The 18249-nt window shown below is 42.2% G+C and overlaps 1 protein-coding gene across 7 annotated transcripts in view; it reads right to left on the bottom strand.

The window, feature by feature from the left end:
• The window catches only part of DCTN1 (dynactin subunit 1), a 1835652-nt gene that overhangs the window by 1351692 nt on the left and 465711 nt on the right, over nt 1-18249 (bottom strand). The window contains exon 1 of one of the 7 annotated variants that reach the window (XM_044063303.1): nt 2500-2879. The exons of 5 other annotated variants lie outside the window; for them this stretch is intronic. In XM_044063303.1, the coding sequence (XP_043919238.1) occupies nt 2500-2529 (30 nt within the window). In that variant the 5' untranslated portion in view covers nt 2530-2879. Of the gene's footprint in view, nt 1-2499; nt 2880-18249 lie in introns of those variants that run through there. One more of the 7 variants, XM_044063304.1, reaches the window with a different exon arrangement.

Here is an 18249-nt window from a genome sequence, read left to right as displayed (position 1 = left end):
ATTTTATCTTATCACTATATTGAAGAAAATGAAGTGTCTTTGCACACATCCATGTCAGGTAGCAAAGGTCAAAAGGAAAACAATATGTCACAAAAATGAAAATATGTGCCAAAGAATCACCCTGTGATAAAATATGAAAGCCTCCCAATAGCACACAAATGAAATAAGTACATCTCCCCTATCTGCAAACTGAGAAACTGTGAGGGATGTAGACTGGTCTTGAGAAAGTGGCCTTAATCCGAATATCAAAGTTGACTGTGACAAAACTGCATTTCTTCACTCAATGGAGGGAGTTTCACTCCTCACGCCCACCCAAACACCCCTGTGCCATTCATGCACTTCTCCAGTGTCACTGCATCTTGGGTCATCATCACCATCATGCACTTCTCCAGTGTCACTGCATCTTGGGTCATCATCACCATCATGCAAACAGCTTTGACAAAAGTACATCCCTACAGAATTAGAATTACTCATGAGTTGCACAAATGGTCTTCATGAAACTGTACAACTCCTGGCTCCAAGAAAATCCTTTAACCAGGCACTACAGTCCCAGTTCACCTCTGAAAACAGCCACATGTACCCTGTGAGTTCACTCAGTGAGAAAAAATCAAACTAACGTGTACCACAGTGTTAAAGGCACAACACAATAATGACAGTAAAATATGCAAGTACTTAAGTAGAGGGGTTTAAAGTAGCTCCAGCCAAAGAAATATGTTCTATGCTAGCATATAAAGAGGGAAGGGGGGGGCTACATTAATTTGGGCAAGATTTAGAACTGTATGCAAGCAGAGGAATGGTAATTGATAAGTCAAGGCATCTTTAAACAGAAGGAAATATTCAAGCTCTTGTTAAAGTCACAATTCAACAACAGTACAGAAGATACAGCATTGGTCTTATTACCACATTACGGAGGAAACGTGCCTCTCAAATAAAGCATTGTGAATACTACTACACAGAGAATGTTACAGAGCACTTATTTAACATATTGCACCATTCTAGATCACCTCAGAAGCAGACAATCCCTCTATAAATATATCAGAAGACTAACAAGCCCCTTAGTAACAAAGTGCCAAACAGTATACTTTAGAAGGAAAATAGAACACCCTTCATCAGCAAGCTTGATCAAATATTAAACTACAGTTAAAAGAAATGACCCTTCATGTACCACAGAACACAAATAAAGAAAAAAATCAAAGTGATGAAACTTTCTTAAGCACCAGTGCATACAAAGAAGCAGGCCCTCGCCTTCACTAACTTGATTCAGTGTCACTATATAAACATGAAGGAGTAGAATCCTCAGTGTATACTGTACCAGTACAACTGTACTGGGAAGGGGAGCAAACCACTCCACCATACACTCAAGACAAGCACCAATGTATGGGAGGGGGGGGGGGTTAGTGGGTCCCTCTACTTCAGACTTATTATAGAGTTTCAAAGGCAGAAAGAAATAGGCAAACCTCTGAATTCTCGAAGCATTTTAAACAGACTGAACAGAGGGAAAGAAGCAAGTCCCATAATCAACAACATATTTAAATACCATTTTAAAGAGTAATAAGCACGTGCAGACAGGGATATACGCAAGCCCCTCACTCATGCACACATATATTTCAGTCCACCTGTGCAGAACAAGAGCAGGTACTTCAATCAGAAGTGTTTTCAAGTACCACAGTTCAAAGGAAAATCAGAAGAACAATTAGTCCCAGCTGTGTTCTAACTCGGGCAGAGACATGTTATAATATCGCTTTTCAAATGCAGAGCAGCAAACCTTTTAGTAACAGACATGTCCAAGAATTAGTGCAGGTCCCTCAGTAACAAGCATCACAATGTCAGACGTCTAAGGAGCACAAATTTTAGGAAAAGGCAAACTTCACATATTACTGTACGCAGCAGCATACCCCTCAGTGACAGACGTACCTGTATATCAGTATGCAGTTGAAAGCTAGACAGCAATCAGGTATTAGCTGTTAACAGACTACGTTATCTTATTGATGGTCATAAATACAAGAATTCAAAGGACGTGATCTGTATGTCAAGACACTGGCTTTGCCTAGGAAGCAAGCGTTGCATTCCTCACTTTTCAATGAGACAGAGTTTAAAACTTGCCAAGGACAACACGAGAATAATCAATACACAAATGATCTGCAGACCTGTGACAATCATTCCAGCAATGAAGGTACAGTAACCACACCATGGCACCAATGTCACAAAAAAGTAAAACAAAATGCATTCTGTACCTGCAATTAAATCCAGACATATGTCAACACAGTTAAGAAAAAAACAATACTGAATAACCCATGCTGATGGCTTAAAAAAAATCAAAAGAAAGCAGGCAATGGGTTGTTACAAGAAAAACAAAACGCTGAAAAGGTGAAAATACAAGTTACAAAAAATAGATCTTGGGTAACCATGAATAACTGAAAAATAAAACGAACATGGAATGACCCATGCTAAATGAAAAAGGAGAAGAAATTCTTAACACAGTAAGAAAATCCTGTGTACCTTACGAGTTGTTGGGGTCTGACGCATCATTGTGGCAAAGAGAGCAGTAGTAATAGACAAAAAAGCAGAGAGAGAGAAGGAAAGATGTTAGAAGAGTCACACAAGAATACAGCAGTTTCACAGTAGACACAGCAGGTGGCTAGACAGGATGGCTTGCAGATGTTTACAGGACATTCATGTTTTTTCCTCTATCAATGAGCATTCATCCATCTAGTTCCACGGCTCTGTAATGTAAGGTAGTTATATCCTGCTCCTCAATGGCTGTGCCTGCCAGGGTACTCCAGCTTCATCTCTGCAGCCAAGGCCGCAACAATAGCATCCTAAAGCCCTGCCAGTTTCCTCTGCTGTCCTTCTCCAACCACCGCCCTGCTAGCTGCTTACATCACCATCTACTCTCAGCTGAGCCCAGTCAGACAGGCTGTGTAGCAGAGCCATGCACCATTAATTGGTTTGATAGCTTCTGCCTTTCTGTACAGGAGGAAGGAAAGCAGATAGGCTACAAAGCTGAATGATGTGACGATGTCTTGTCTCTTAGCAACTATGGAGTACAGCCTTCTGAGTGGCTAATTAGAATGCATCGGTAAGGCTGCTCTCCATTTGAGTGCTGAATGCATCTGTGACTACAGAGTTAGTTTGGAGAATCCCCTGACTAGCTCGAATGTAAACAGACAGATGGTGTCTCTCATGGGTGCAAGGCTGAGTCATACAAGCAGTCAGTTACATAGCAGCAAAACCCCAGCACATTTCCAAGATCTCACAGAAAACCCAGTCCCAATAAAACCCTGACATATTCTTCATCACAGTGCCTTTAACACTGGTATTCATGAAAACATTCTTCGTCACACTGCATATACATCAAATCTTTTCTAAGTAATAAACGTGCTGAACATCATGATTTTTATGTATTTATTTACTTTTTTGTTTTTGCATCCACTATGTTTAAATACAGTCAATGATGGAAGTTTTAAAGCAAGTGACAGGACTAATACTGAATGCTGACTACTGTAAAAGGGTATTGTGAAATGATTTACGTAATCCACTGCAATTGTACTTTAAGTAACAAAACTCAACTCCTACTCCACCAAGTTTCCTAGTCCTTAATAGAGTGCAAACAAAACTTCAGAATGCTTTCAGTTTTTATGTTAAATTTCTCAACAGCTCATTTCTGAATATAAAACACACAGCTTATAGTAAGGTACACAGACAGCAGCATTATGGAATATTTATAACACTAATGATTGATATTCAACAGTAAAAGCACAGTATGTAAACTCTCATAACTCTGCAGACTTAGATTTGAAGCCTGAAGTTGACCTTTCACAGACCGTGAATTAATGACCCACACTCCATTCTAGACTGTCATCCATAGCTGCTTGTGAAAACAGACGCTGTCACATTTCAATAAAGCGACCTACCAAACATCTGCTTATCAAACTTACAGAGTAACACCCTATTCACTGTAGTTTCAGGACTGAAGTATTTTCAGAATCAAAGCCTCTTCAAGACATAAACGTTGAGGAAGAGTGAAGTACATCTGTGAGCAATTAGTATAAGCAATGTCATGTTAAACACTCTCGCAGCTACAACCACGTATGAACAGTCTTCACTTCGGTTTACGAAAAAACAATGAATACTCTTTTTACAAACCTAAACGTGTATTTTTTGCAGTGTGTGCACTAGTAACCCTCTTTAAGTGGTATCTAAAGCAGACCTACACAATCCCTGACTTCATGTGGTTAAAACTGAGAGATGGTTCCTCTCTGGAAATTTTTGTGGTCTATATTACAACTTCAGGCTCGTCTTGTTTAGAAAGTGTAATGCAGACGCTCATTCTAATGAAACATACTGTGATGACAGAATTACCTACTCTGATACAGATACAACTAAGACATTACATTGAGAAGTTAGCACAGACTATAAAATAATACGTTACTAACAGTTATGTTACTGTTTTTTTTTCCTACACAGGAAGCCTGCAGCAACCTGAGTAATCACATGACAACCTATCTCAGTTATGACGACAGGATAACACCAGGGCACAAAGACTGGAATATTAAGTCTGGAAAATCAGGTGCTATCTTCAGCATAGAAAGTTATTAAGACCCCCATGTTGAAGCTTGGCATGCAATTCTACAGACCTTCCCTCTTAAAGGACACAGACACAATCAGGCAGTTCAGACAATTAACACATCACAGTGAGTATTCATCATGAGCCATATGGTGACAGGCGAAGGGTAATTCATATGTTATTCCCTTTGGATAAGGGAGGTCAAAAACTAAAGGAACTCGAGGGATTAGCAAAAACTTAAAAGGCAGCATCTTTTCAGAAGGAAAAAATGTAAAAGACAACTCAGGGTACTGAACACACCAGTGCCCATGCATTAGCAGTGGGGTAAAAAAATGGTGAAACAATTTAAGAATTCATGTGACAAATGTAAGACAATTTGAATGCATGTTGGAACAAGACAAACGCAAAAACAAGAAATGCCCAAGATAAAGGTACATAACACATGGGTAAATGAAAACAAAGAAATCAAAAATTATTACTTAAGCGAGTGCTCTTCCTGCAGTCCTTTCAAACATTGCCCACAGTGCTGGAAATAGTTCATACTACCTGTCCTAAAGCAGTCTCTCCTTCACAGTAACATCTACCAGTCACAGTCCAACAACAGACATACCTGCTTGAGTCCCTTTTTTTCCAAATGGAAGAAAATTACCACAGTACCTGCAGGGACCACAGGAGGGTTTAACATTATTTATTTTAATTTTACATTTGCTAACCGGGAGAGTCCAACTGGATATATGTCCATTTTCAGTGGAGGCCCGGGGAGAAAAGCTCCAGAGCAGTAACACCATTAACAAGAGAAACCAAAAGGTTCATTAGACAATATATAGAGTACACAATCGTTATACTTCTTACAGAGTATAGTAAATATAAGACAGTTAACCAAAGAGTGCATTTGCCAACATTCACAGGCTACATTAACATATCCATGTTATAGAGGTGTTTAGCAGAAAGTATAGCAAGAAGATAGAGTAGATAACTGCCATAACTCATTTCTACACGAGACACATACTATGTTCTTTAGGTTTCTTTACAGTGTTCAGTGATACTACTACTACCCTATGCATACATTACAAAAGCAGTAGATAAGCTGTTACTCTAGTAGCTGGAAACTGAGACATATGAGTTACTGTCCAGGGGTAGTACAGGTACACAATCTGTGATTCATGAAGTGTGTTTTGAGTAGTTTTTTGAATTGGGTGGTGGAGTTATTTATTATGTGGGCTGGAAGAGAGTTCTAGATTTTAGAGATGAAGTGGCTATAAACGGACCTACCTGCCTCATTTTTGAAGTTCCTTCCCTTGCCCTTTGCGTTTTCTTCCTTGTGGCCATGCTCCAAGTCTATTCCTGGAGAAGTGTGGAAGACATTGCTGCCAATCACCCCCATGTGAAGCTCTAGATAGCTACCACACTACAATGCCTTCAAATGTCAGGATTAAGACACTGGCAATGTGGCAAGGTTTTAACATTAAGTCTCTCACTGAGTAATAAAGGAAATGCTGGAGCACATTTTGGATTGTAATCTAATGTTCACACTGACTCTGTATGCTGTTAAGGTATGTAAATGCAGAACTCCATGGACCACAGCAAAAATTATATTCAAAATACTGTTACATTAAACGTCAGAATGGGCTGGCTCTTCAAGTTTTCTGCCAAGCTGTGATGCCTGGAAAAGATGAACCCAACCCAAAATCCATCAGAGAGGATCCCCTGATGTTAAACTGTAAGATACTGAGGAATTTTGGGGTATTAATACGCATTTTGGATATACTACAGGGAAATGCACCAACTTTGATAAGATTAACTACAGTAAAGGGTGAAGATATCCTTTAACAAAGCACTGTTTTCTAAGACAGCAGCAGGACTTGAATGTACTTGCCAGAGGTAACTGTAGAATATGCAGCAGTGTAGAGCTTCAAGGATTTATTTATTTGTATTTGTTCTCCAGCACTGATCTCCATGGACCTTTATCAGACTAAGCCTCGTAGTGCTGTCTGGTTAAGTGACTTGCTCAGAGTCACACAGGCAATGGAAGCTGAGGGAATCAAACCTTGAACCACTGAACCACAAGAAACAACTCGTTAACAGGTCCTTAATCCTGCAAGCAAACTGCCAGACAAGTGCCAGAATAGGCGAGACACAAAGGAATATGTTGGGATAGGTGAGGTACAGCTGCAACATTTTCCTGGCTTTTAACAGACTTCAGTCATTGCTTTCTGTCAAGCGCACCTCTGAACGTTACTACATGTTCTTACGATTGTACTAATGCAGCTAACTACAAAAGAAGCAACACCTAGGAAAAGAAAGGAATGTATGAAAGCTATAAGGCAGACATTAGAATGTTGCATAACCACATCTCCAGTACTGGCACTATGTACAGTAGAGAGTCGATTATCCAAACGCAGCCTTCCAAAGTTTTTGTGTAGGAGAAATCCAAGTCTGAATATGTACACATTATATGTATTCATTTGTGCATGTTTTCTGAGTTTGTAGTGGCTCATGTGTGAAAAATATTCTTTATTGTCCACTGGAATCTCTGAATGGTTGAAAGGTGCATTCCCTGCATGCAGAAAAAGCAAGATTTTGGAAGTTTTTTATCCAGTTCAATGTATGTTTGATTATCTGCACAGTTTGATTATCCAAACTACCATAGGTCCCAATTAGTTCGGATAATAGACTCTCTACTACAGTAATAGAAAATGCTGCATATTATGAAGCGATATAAAAAACATCTCATAACCAAGATAAATGCCATTAAGACAGGCATGTACAGATTTGAAAAGTTACCTGCATGCAGTTAACAACCTTTCTGTACAGGTAAACCTTTTAGAACAGTGCAATACTTTGATTTAATCTCCCTTCTTCTGACCGTTCAAAACAGCAGCAGCAGTCACAGCTATGGTTTTAGAATTGCATAAATTACAGACTTCATTTTGTGCGCCGGGCTTTAAACTCTGAAATTTATGTGATGCCACTGTTGACCTCAAAGATTTCCCGGACAGCGTCCATCTTAAGCCTAAAAATGGACATTTACATATCTTAAATCAGTTCTTGCCTTTTATATCCCATTCCCTTACAAGCATGAAAGAATGGATGCTGAAGGAAAAAAATAAGTGGTGTATTACTTTTAAAGATGAGCACTGCATGCACAATACTAATAAATATGACATTTATCATTACTATGAGGTCTCTAAATCTTCTGGAGCAGTACAGCCTCTTCAGCTGTAAGAAAAAATAGGCTTCTTCAATCACAATCAATTAATCCAGCTTATGTTTAGCAGTCTTGTAGCTCAGCTCCTACCCTGAGATGTTAGTTTTAATGGCCCAGCAGATTCACCCACTAGTAGTCAGGTTACTCAACCTCATCTTGAGTTCTTCCAACAGCAAACTCAGTTTTGCATTAATAAACTTAATGAAGTGAATGAGCTATATATTACGCAGTTTCTACTGAACTGAATGGGCTAAATATTAAATAGTTAACCTTACCTGACATGTAAAAACAACCAGAAATCAAAGAAAGCCCCCCAGAATGGTAACACGGTTATGGTCAGTACCTCCCAAAACTCCTCCATAATACTTCAGGGAGGATTCCTGCAGCAAGACTTAAAAATGGGACAGATTCCTTACATAATTCATTTTTTATTTTATTTATTTAACATTTGTTTACCGGGAAAGTCCAGCTTGGAATGAGACAATTTTCAGCAGACGCCCGAAGAGAAATGCTCATGACTTATGTCTTTTAATTCTGTTAACTTATGGAGTACACTGGACAGGTTGTGACAGAGTCCCCTGTAACAATAAAGGGCTAAAAGCATCTCTGCTCTTAGACAGGGAATCATGCATTGTGAATACGTGGACAGAAATCCAGGCTACAACTAAAATGCTCTGAATAGAAACGGATTCAAAATAAGCAGCTGAAGGGCCAGTTGCCCTTATCAATTTACCCCAGTACTGCCTGAAAATGTTTTGCTGCTTTTATCACCGCAAAAGTTAATATAATGAGCAAACCCACTTAAAAGGCCTTGTTTAGAAACCACTTAAGGTCTGCTTGGCTTTCATGAAATAGACAACTGACACATTTCAACCTTTCCATAAAGTTTGCAGAAAAGCAGAGCGCTTCAAGCAGCCTGGATGCATCGACACTGGCTACACTAAATGCAGTTGAGTGATCATACTACAACTACAGTATTAAACTCATACAAGGTTTACTATCAAAGGCAAGAATCATAGTTCTTTGTGTATTCACTTAGCTGGAAATAAAGTTGTTTCATCAAAATGACATTGGTACATGCTGATATTTCACAGTTCAATATTATCAACATTAGCCAGCTTACCTTGACTTCCAGTGATGTTTTACTAAACTTTTTCCAGCGGGCAAGCCCCTCTGCTCCCCCCCACACTCCCTGCATATTATATACACAAACCCGGAGATCGCACTACAGTAAGGAAAACAGTAAATTTCCAGATCCCCAATGTAGTGCAATCTCCAATCAGAACACTGACCTCATATGGGCAAATGCAAACTAGCATTCGCTAAGGTGGATTCAAACATTTTTAAATCAGCGTTATGGAACCTGGGAACCATGCATTTGACCATCCCAATTTCCCGTAACTGCCGTTGAACATTCTAATAGTAACCCTCATACAAAAACAACTGATTTAATATTTTATACACTTGGTACCTATATAAGCCCACTGGATAGAAGTGTCCCTTTTCAGGTGCAACCAAGTAGCACGGTCTGGTTAACTATCATTATACCATCTTGCAATTCTAACATACAGCCTGTAAATACATACGGTAAAGTAACGTACAAAATTCAGAAGATATTACACCACAGTCCCATCTGCTTGAGTTGATGGAACCTCAGGTGCATGGAAAAGATCCCATGGTACTTATCAAAGAGAGAAGATTTTTCTCAGTGCCCTGGTCAAATTGCCCCTACTTGGGATAGGTATCCCCTGGGACAAGTGGGACTAATCTGGCCAACAAAGCTTAAATAATCATGGCGCTGTCTATAGAAGAATGCATCCTATATGTTAGATGTTTCAATGTTCTCTGAACAAAGGTACAATGCCAGTATAACGAATTACAATTCACCTTTAAACTTCTAATATTTGGATGAAGTTGAGACAAATTCATTAAAATAATGAACTTTATTTCAGCAAGTTACAACATAAGCAACCTTAGCAGGGAAGACTTAAAAAGAAGCCTTCAAAGCAGTCATCTACATATCAGAATATCTGAGCAAAAAGCAAAGTCTCCATGGTACCAGTTCAAGCTACTGACTCAGTACAATCCTGACTGGCAATTATGACTATAAAGGAGATCTCTGACTGGAGTAGGGCCATCTTGCTGAATGTGCATCACACTTCAGTATAGGCAATTTTATTTGAAAAAGAAAACCAACTTAAGTGAGAAAGTACAACTCTGTAGGCAACTTATCATAATAGTAGACAATTGAGCAGAGCACTGTTGCAGTACTCCACACTACGTAGCTACTTAGATGAGTCCCATACACCTTTTGTCAGCCTTCTAGACCTTAGATCCTGTACTTTCTTACAGGAGGAGAGTGCACTGCTCTTCAAATGTGGTAGTACTATCCTCTTGTTAGTGCAAGGTGGAAATGTGCACAAGTGATGGCTGTGGTGTAAAACAGTGTTGCAGGCTTGGGTGAACAGACATTAACAGGCCATCAGCATCTGCTATACCTTGAGATATTTACTTCAAAATATAGATCAATGAAGGGGAAAAGAAAAAGTGGAGGTCAAACAGCTGGGAGACTGAGCAAAACGGGAGAATGCAGAAAACGTAAGAGAAGTTAATGGAAGATAACATGCATACAAATATTTCAAGCACGGGCATTAATGCCCTTCTAGCTTGCCAATATACCAAAATGATAGTTAGGTACTGACCATAACTTGGTATATGTGTTATCCATAGTAGTCATTCATCATGTATGGGGCTAGGGTCCAACATCAGATCTGAGTAGACAATAGCTAGACAACAGGTTAGCTCAAGCCCCCCCCCCCCCAATAATGCTCTGCTGCCTTCTAACCCCTCAGATTGAGTTTGTCCTAGAGAAAGACGACAGACAGGATAGACCTGCCACCAGAAAAGATCCAGCTAACTTCCTGACAATCCCTCGGAAGGGGGAAAGGAGGGTGGGATTGTGATGAGTGGTGACTACGGATAATACAGGCACCAAGTTATGGTGAGTACATAACTATCAGTCTGGTGTTATCCTAGTCAACATTCATCACAAATGGGTAAGAGTCCCCAGCGACCCAGCATTCTCGGGTGGCCTCATGGAAGGACATGCCGAAGAAAGTACAGTTGTGTGCACTTACCATAAATGTAGATGTTCGAGTGTATTCACTGTTGCAGTTCTAACCAATAGGTTATCCGGCTCCCGGTAGCCCTCGATTGGCGAGAATACCAAAGGTAAGTAAATATGACATCGGCTGCCATCGGTTGTAAAGGACTTCTGATACAAAAGAAAGCAGCAGACGTCACTTCCTCCGTCTTTCTTCCCTTAACAGTCAGAAGCCCCCAGAAAACAAGGCTTAAGCCAAAAGTAACTTTGGCAAATAAAACCAATTTCAGCCTGTACCTTAGGAAAAGAGAGCAAGAGAGGGCCAAACAAAGGGGGAAGGAGGGAGGGAAATCAGGACTGCAACAGTGAATACACTCTAACATCTACATTTATGGTAAGTGTACACAACTATACTATGTTCGTGTTTCACTGTTGCATTCCTAACTAATGGGTTGATTACCAAAGCCCAGAGAAAAGGGAGGAGGTACCAAGAGAATCAAGGATTGGAGAGAATGCCCTGCAGAATAGCAGTGGCAAACCCTGCCCTGGCTCTAGAAAACAAAGGCAAATTATAATGCTTTTTGAAAGTATGAACAGTAGATCATGTGGCAGCCTCCAAAATGTCTTTAGTACGGACACCCCTTAAAAAGACTGCAGAAGTGGAAGCTGCTCTTGTGGAGTGGGTCCTAAACCCTTGAGGAGGAACCTTGCCATGAAAGGAATAACAAAGTAATACAATGTGCAATCCATTTAGAAATGGTTTGCTTAGAGATAGCTTTGCCCTGAGCTCCAGGGGCAAAACTGACCAATAACTGTGCTGATTTCCGAAGGTCTTTAGTCCTGTCCAGGTAAAACCTGAGCTGTCTGTGCACATCAAGAGAATGTAGGATCCTTTCACCTCTATTTCGAGGATTAGGAAAGTAGGAAGGTGTATGGACTGATTAAGAGTCAGGCTAGAAACCACCTTAGGCATTAAAAGAGGGACTGGTTCTTAGAGAGAGACACGATTTGCATGGAAAATAAGACAAAGCTCCACAGCCATCAAAGCTTGCAGCTCCGAAACTCTCCTTGCTGAAGTTATAGCCAAGAGGAAAGCAGTCTTCCAAGAGAGAAACTTTAAATCTGCAGTGGCAGCTGGCTCAAAAGGAGGAATGGTGAGTTTCTCTAGAACAAAACTAAGACCCCAGGCTGGAGTAGGTGCCCTTCTGGGAGGTTTTAAGTTGCAAGCACCTCTGAGAAACATTTTCATCAGGGGATGAGAGAAAATGGGTTGCTCAAAAGAACAATGAGCAGAAAAGGCTGAAGCATGGATCTTGATACAGGAAAAATAAAAAACACCCTGAAGCAAATCAGCCAAGTATTCCAGGATCAGAGGAAAGGTAGGCTGAGAAGAAGATTCCCCTCTAGCCTGCATCCAATAAGAGAATCTTTCCCATCTCCCAGCGTAGGACTTCCTAGTGCTAGGCCTCCTGGCCTCCCGAAGCACATCAACCACCTGCTGAGAAAGGAAAGAAGAAAGGGATTGATTCATGCAATGAGCCATGCTGCCAAATGTAGAGACTGAAGATGAGGATGTAGAACGTTTCCCCCTTCCTGAACCAAAAGATCTGGCTTCAGAGGAAGATGCCAAGGAGGAAATTGAGAGAGACTGCAAAGCAGTGGATACCAATGATGTCTGGGCCAGTCCGGAGCTATGAGAATAGTCCTTGGCCTTTCGTCCCTGATCTTCAATAACACTCTGGGAAGAAGAGTAAGAGGAGGGAAGGCATAAACTGACAGAAGCGTCCAAGGGAAGGACAGAGCATCCACTCTCCAGGCTCTGCTGTGATGCTGTCTGGTGCAAAAAAGTGGTAGAAGGTGGTTGTCTGGGGGAGGAGAAAAGATCCACCTGAGGAGTGCCCCAACACTGAATGATGCTGTAAAAGACTGCTCTGTTCAGTTGCCACTCATGAGGATCCAAGGACTGCCTGCTCAACTGGTCTGCCAAAACATTGAGTCTCCGTGGAAGAAACTGAGCTAGGAGATGCAGGCCCAAGGATGCCGCTATGGACCAAAGATTCATGCTCTGTCTGAACAGGGTAAGAATGAGTCCCTCCCTGTTTGTTGATGTACCACATGACTGTGGTGTTGTCTGTTCTGACAAGCAGGATCCCTGGAGAAAGAAGATGCTTGAAAGCCAGTAAAGGCCTGTTGAACTGCAATCATTTCCTTTAGATTTATGTGCAGGTGCATCTGCTGGGCATTCCAATGTCTCTGTATGCATCTGCCATCCAGGTGAGTTCCCCAGTCATAGTCCGATGCATCTGTGGTAAGAACTTGAATGGCAGGGGGGTGGGCGAAAAGGCATGCCTTTGTTTTGCAGACAAGCTGTCGCCCGCCATAGAAACTGTCTGCAGACATGGAAGCAGAGGAATTATCATATCCAGGTCCTGTGTGTGTTGACACCAAAGGTTCTTGAGGTACCATTGCAAATTCCTCATATGCAGTCTTGCATATGGAATCATGAGAATGCAAGAAGCCATGTATCCCAGAGCTTGCAGGGAGCTGGGACAGGCTTGCCAAATCCTTGAAGCAAACAAAGAGTTGCCTGCTTCTCCTGGGTGAGATAGATCATCTGAGCGGTTGTGTTCAGACTCGCTCCCAGGAATGTATTCTCCTTGGATGGCACCATTTTTGATTTTTCCTTGTTGAGAGTGTAATACCGGGAAGAAAGAAGATTCTTTACAAATTCCAGATCCTTTAACAGCTGTTCCTGAGAATTTGCTTGAATTAGACAGTTGTCCAAGTATGAATAAATCTGAATTTTCTTCTGCCTGCAAAAAGCAATTACTGGAGCTAGGCACTTTGTGCAAACTCTGGGAGCAGTAGATAAGCCAAAGGGCAGCGCAGAGAATTGATAATGTTGCTTGCCCCCTCTGAAATGAAGGTATTGCCTGCAACTTTCCCTGACAGGGATGTGCAGATAAGCTTCGTTGACAGCCAAAGTTACCAGCCAGGAGTCCTTGTCTAACATTGGTAGCAACTGATGCAGAGTGAGCATTTTGAACTTTGGAATTACCAAGAAAGAGGTCAGAATGGATAGATCTAGGATAGGATGCCAGGTGCCTTCATTTTTTGGAACTAAGAAAAGTCTGGCATCAAAGCTCTGGCCTACCTGCTGAGCAGGAACTGATTCTATTGCCCCCAGATGTAACAAGACACAATTTGTTTTTCTACTTCTCCCCTTTGGTTTGGAGGAGTGTCCGGGAATCCTTTGGGTACTGGAAAGGTGTGGAAAGAAAAGCTGTGTCCTAGGGATACATTTCTAAGTAACCATTTGTCATCCGTGATGGTGGCCCAGACATTTGCAAAAAAGGCCAACCTTCCCCCTAAAGGATTCTCCGGGCAAGCAGAAACAGGCAGAAGTTGGACAGAGTCATTGAGAATGCTTGGACTGAGATGTAGGCTTAGACCTTCCCGCCTTGGAAGTGGAAGCATGCCAGCACTTAGACCTTTGAAGGGTAGCCACCTGCCCCCTAGCAGATTTGTAACCTCTAGTCCTAGAACGGTTCTGTCTGCTGGTATCGGGAAACATCCAACTCTTAGAAGGATAATTCCTACCGAAGCGAGGAGGTTGAACTTGCAGAAAGTTTAACTGTTTGCATAGACCTGGCCTTATCCTCCATCTTCTTGAGCACTTCCTTTGCTTTGCTGCCAAAAAGACTGTCCTTATGTAACGGTACATCTAAAAGCTTAGCCTTGACAGGCTCTGGAAGGGGCTGTTCCCTGAGCCAAGCATACCTTCTAATAACAGATCCAGTAGCTGTAGCCCTGCAGGAGGCTTACAGAATGTCAAAATCACAATGTAATGAATGTTTACTGACAAGACTGGCAGAATTCAGCAACTCCTGCATATCCTTACTCTCTGCCAAAAGAGGTACACCTTGACTTAATAGCCTCCAAGGTGTGCTGCTGATACCTATGCATATGAAAAAGGCAATTAGTAGACCTAATAGCAGGAGTGGCAGAGGTATAAACTTTTTTACCCCACATATCTAGGTTCCTGGATTCCCTGTTGGAAGGAACAGGATTTCTAGTAACAGTGGCCTTAACTCCCTTAGGCCCTTGAGATATAACCTCTGGGTCAGCTAGCGGATTCCTACAAAGAAACAAATGAGAATCAGTGACTATAGTACTTGTCAGGTTTCCTGGGAGCAGGAGGAACCGAATTTGGAGTCAAGGAATTTTCCAGAAAAACATCATCAACCACTTCCAACACTGGAGGAATTGCCAGAGGCTTATGCTGAGAATTCCAAAAACTCCCTGATCTTTTTCTTAAATTGGGGATAATCCTGACTTTCCCATTTAAAATGTTCCCTAAGAGTATTCAAAGTGTCACCAAAAGAGAAATCCTCTGAAGGAGAAGCGGAAGGAATGGATTCCACTGCATCAGAATCCTCAAAAGGAGAAAAATACCTGAGAAACTTCCTCTTCATCAGCAGAAATGCTAGAAGTATCAGAAACTGAATAAGATAAAGCCTCAGGAGAGACATCCCTACCCGTTTTTGAAGGAGGAGGCTGTGAACCCCTAATAAGAGTCAAAAGGTCATTAGCCATTTTAACCATTTGAAATTGAGGGGAACAAGAGGAAACTGGAGCCTGCTTCTTCACAGGCTTACGACTGAAAGATTTACCTGCAAGTCTGAAAGACTCAGGAGGCCTGGCAACCGCTGAAGTTGTGGCAGTGGTCATCGGTATGAGCTTACCATCCGAACGAGGAATGGAGGCCTCGGACACCGGAGCCAGCTTAGTGGCTCTGGATCCAGCTAAAGAGGCGACAGGCGAAAGGTCAGAAGACAAAATGGAAGCTGGAGGCCTGGGGGACTCTGAAATGGTCTCAACTGAGGCCTGCAGTTGAAAATCCATGGACTGCAAGGGGCTGCAAAGGCGCCTCACTGGCTACCACAGGACTGACAACCAACTTATCATCGAAGACCTGACCCCCTGAAGCCTGTCGCGGTCCTTATCCTTATGCTTCTTGGGTATATCCGAAGCCTGAAGACTGGCAGATGCCATACCGACAAACTTAGGCCACACTCTAAAATGCTTAGTTAAAATCTTAGCCCGATGATGAATAGTACGCGGATTAAAGGAAGCACAGAGATCACAATTATGAACGTTGTGGTCAAGGCCTAAACAAATACAATAGGAATGAAAAGCTCTATGGGGAATCTGCTTTCCACAGGTAAGACAATTATTAACCTTTTCTGACATTCGTTAAGGCAAGAAGTGAAGATCTCCAACGGGGTACTTAGCTGTAGTTAATTTTAACTTTGTAGTCGGAAACCAAAAAGGTAAACTGCCAACCGGCACTCATGCAAAAATGCCTCTGCTTCGGGCTCCATGGCAAGGAAGACTGAGAAAGTAACGTCAGCTGCTTCCTTCTGTATCGGACGTCCTGACGTCCTTTACAACAGATGGCAGCCGATGTCATATTTACTTACCTTTGGTATTCTGGCCAATCGAGGGCTACTGGGAGCCAGATAACCCATTGGTTAGGACTGTAACAGTGAAACATGATGAACATCAGTGGAGCCAAGGGAAGCCCTTCACCTAGAAACTAGGTCGAGCTTATAGCGAGTAATAAAGGTATGAGGGAAAGACCAAGGTGGTGCTGCAAATGTCATCCAAGGATTGAAGAGCTGAGAAGGCAGCTGATGTAGCTACTGACCTGGTAGAATGAGCCCTAACTGGTCCAGGCAAAGGAGAACCACAGGAGTAGATGTAAGAGATGCACTGGGAAATCCAATTGGAAACAGCAACTTTTGAAACAGCTCGGCCTTTCCTGTTGACTGAAATGGCCATAAACAATTGGTCTGAGAGGCGAAAAAACTTAGTTCTGTGCAAATAAAAACAAAGCTGTCGAACATCTAGGGTATGGAGAATGTATTCCTCCTTGTTAGAATAATTGGCAAAGAACCCTGGAAGATGGACAGACTGACAGAGGTTTGCTTCAGTGGCCACTTTTGGCATAAGGAAGGACTGGGTCTCAAGGCCACTCACTTTATGGAATATCAAATAAGGAGGCTTGATGGTAAGAACTTGCAATTCTGATATTCTCTTTTTAGCTGAAGTTATTGCTAGTAAAAAGGCAGTTTTCCAAGGAAGGAATTTGAGATCACAAGATGAGGCAGGCTCAAAAGGGCCCAGAGTCAGAGATTGCAGCACCAAAGCAAGACCCCACGGTGGAGAAGGATCCTTGACTGATGGACACAATAACGATATCTTTCAAGAAAGCCTTGCAGAGGTGAGAAGAGAATGTAGGTTCTTCATTAAGGGGAAAATTAAAAATAGCTGCCATTTGGACTTTAATCATAAAGAAACATGCACCCTCCTGAAAAAGGAAGCCAGGAAAAGAAGGTCTGAAATAGGAGCTGACAAGGGATCTAGATTCTGACCTTTAGCCAGGATAGAGTATCTCTTCCACTTACTTCTGTAAACTTTCTTAGCAGAAGACTTCTGAGAAGCAAGAATAATGTCCTTCACAGTGAATGCAAGCCTGGACTTGGCAAGAATCACTGGAATTGGACAAACCAAGCTGTCAAACGGAAGGGTCTGCAGATATGGAATAGGAAGGAATGACGGGTGAGAAATCAGATCCAGAACCGGATGGAGCACCCGGGGGGTGATTCAGATGAGACTGTAGAAGAAGGAACCACACCTGCCGAGGCCAAAAGGGGGTCAATGAGGATTAACTGCATCCTGAGGTGACTTGCTTTCTGAAGAACTCTCAGAATTAGTGGTAGTGGAGGGAAAGCATAAAGGAGACCCGAAGGCCAATCGTGAGTCAGAGAGTCCCAGGGGGGATCAAGGTGAAATAGCTGCTCCATTTGTGGTTGAGAGGGGAAGCAAACAGATCGCAGCTCGGTTGGCCCCACCAACGGAAGATCTGCTTCGCTACCAGCAGATTCAGGGACCACTTGTGCAGGGTCAGAATAGCCCTGCTCAGCTTGTCTGCCAGCATGTTGGATGCTCCGGTAATATGCATTGCCACGAGAAAGTGCCCCCCCGAGACATCACCTACTCCCAGACCCTCATGACCTTACAACAAAGCAGATAAGAACGTGTGCCCCCTTGTTTGCTTATGTACCACACAACTGCCATGTCTGTGTGCACAGCTATTTTTACTAGAGGAAGGCAATCCTGAAAGGCTTGCAACATAAGGATGACTGCTCTCATCTTCAGAGCACTGATGTGCAGTTTGGTCTCTGGCTGGGACCACATGCCTTGGACAGTGCCCCCTCCCAGTAGGGAAGCGAAGACCGGCCCTCTAGGAGGTCTGGAGAGTGCTTCCACCACGACAGATGATGTTGGCATATTGGGAGTGAGCCA

This window comes from Protopterus annectens, chromosome 2.part1 (genome assembly GCF_019279795.1).
Source record: "Protopterus annectens isolate FY-2018-M chromosome 2.part1, PAN1.0, whole genome shotgun sequence".
Taxonomy (NCBI): Eukaryota; Metazoa; Chordata; order Ceratodontiformes; family Protopteridae; genus Protopterus; species Protopterus annectens.
This window is presented reverse-complemented; position numbering and strand designations above follow the sequence as displayed.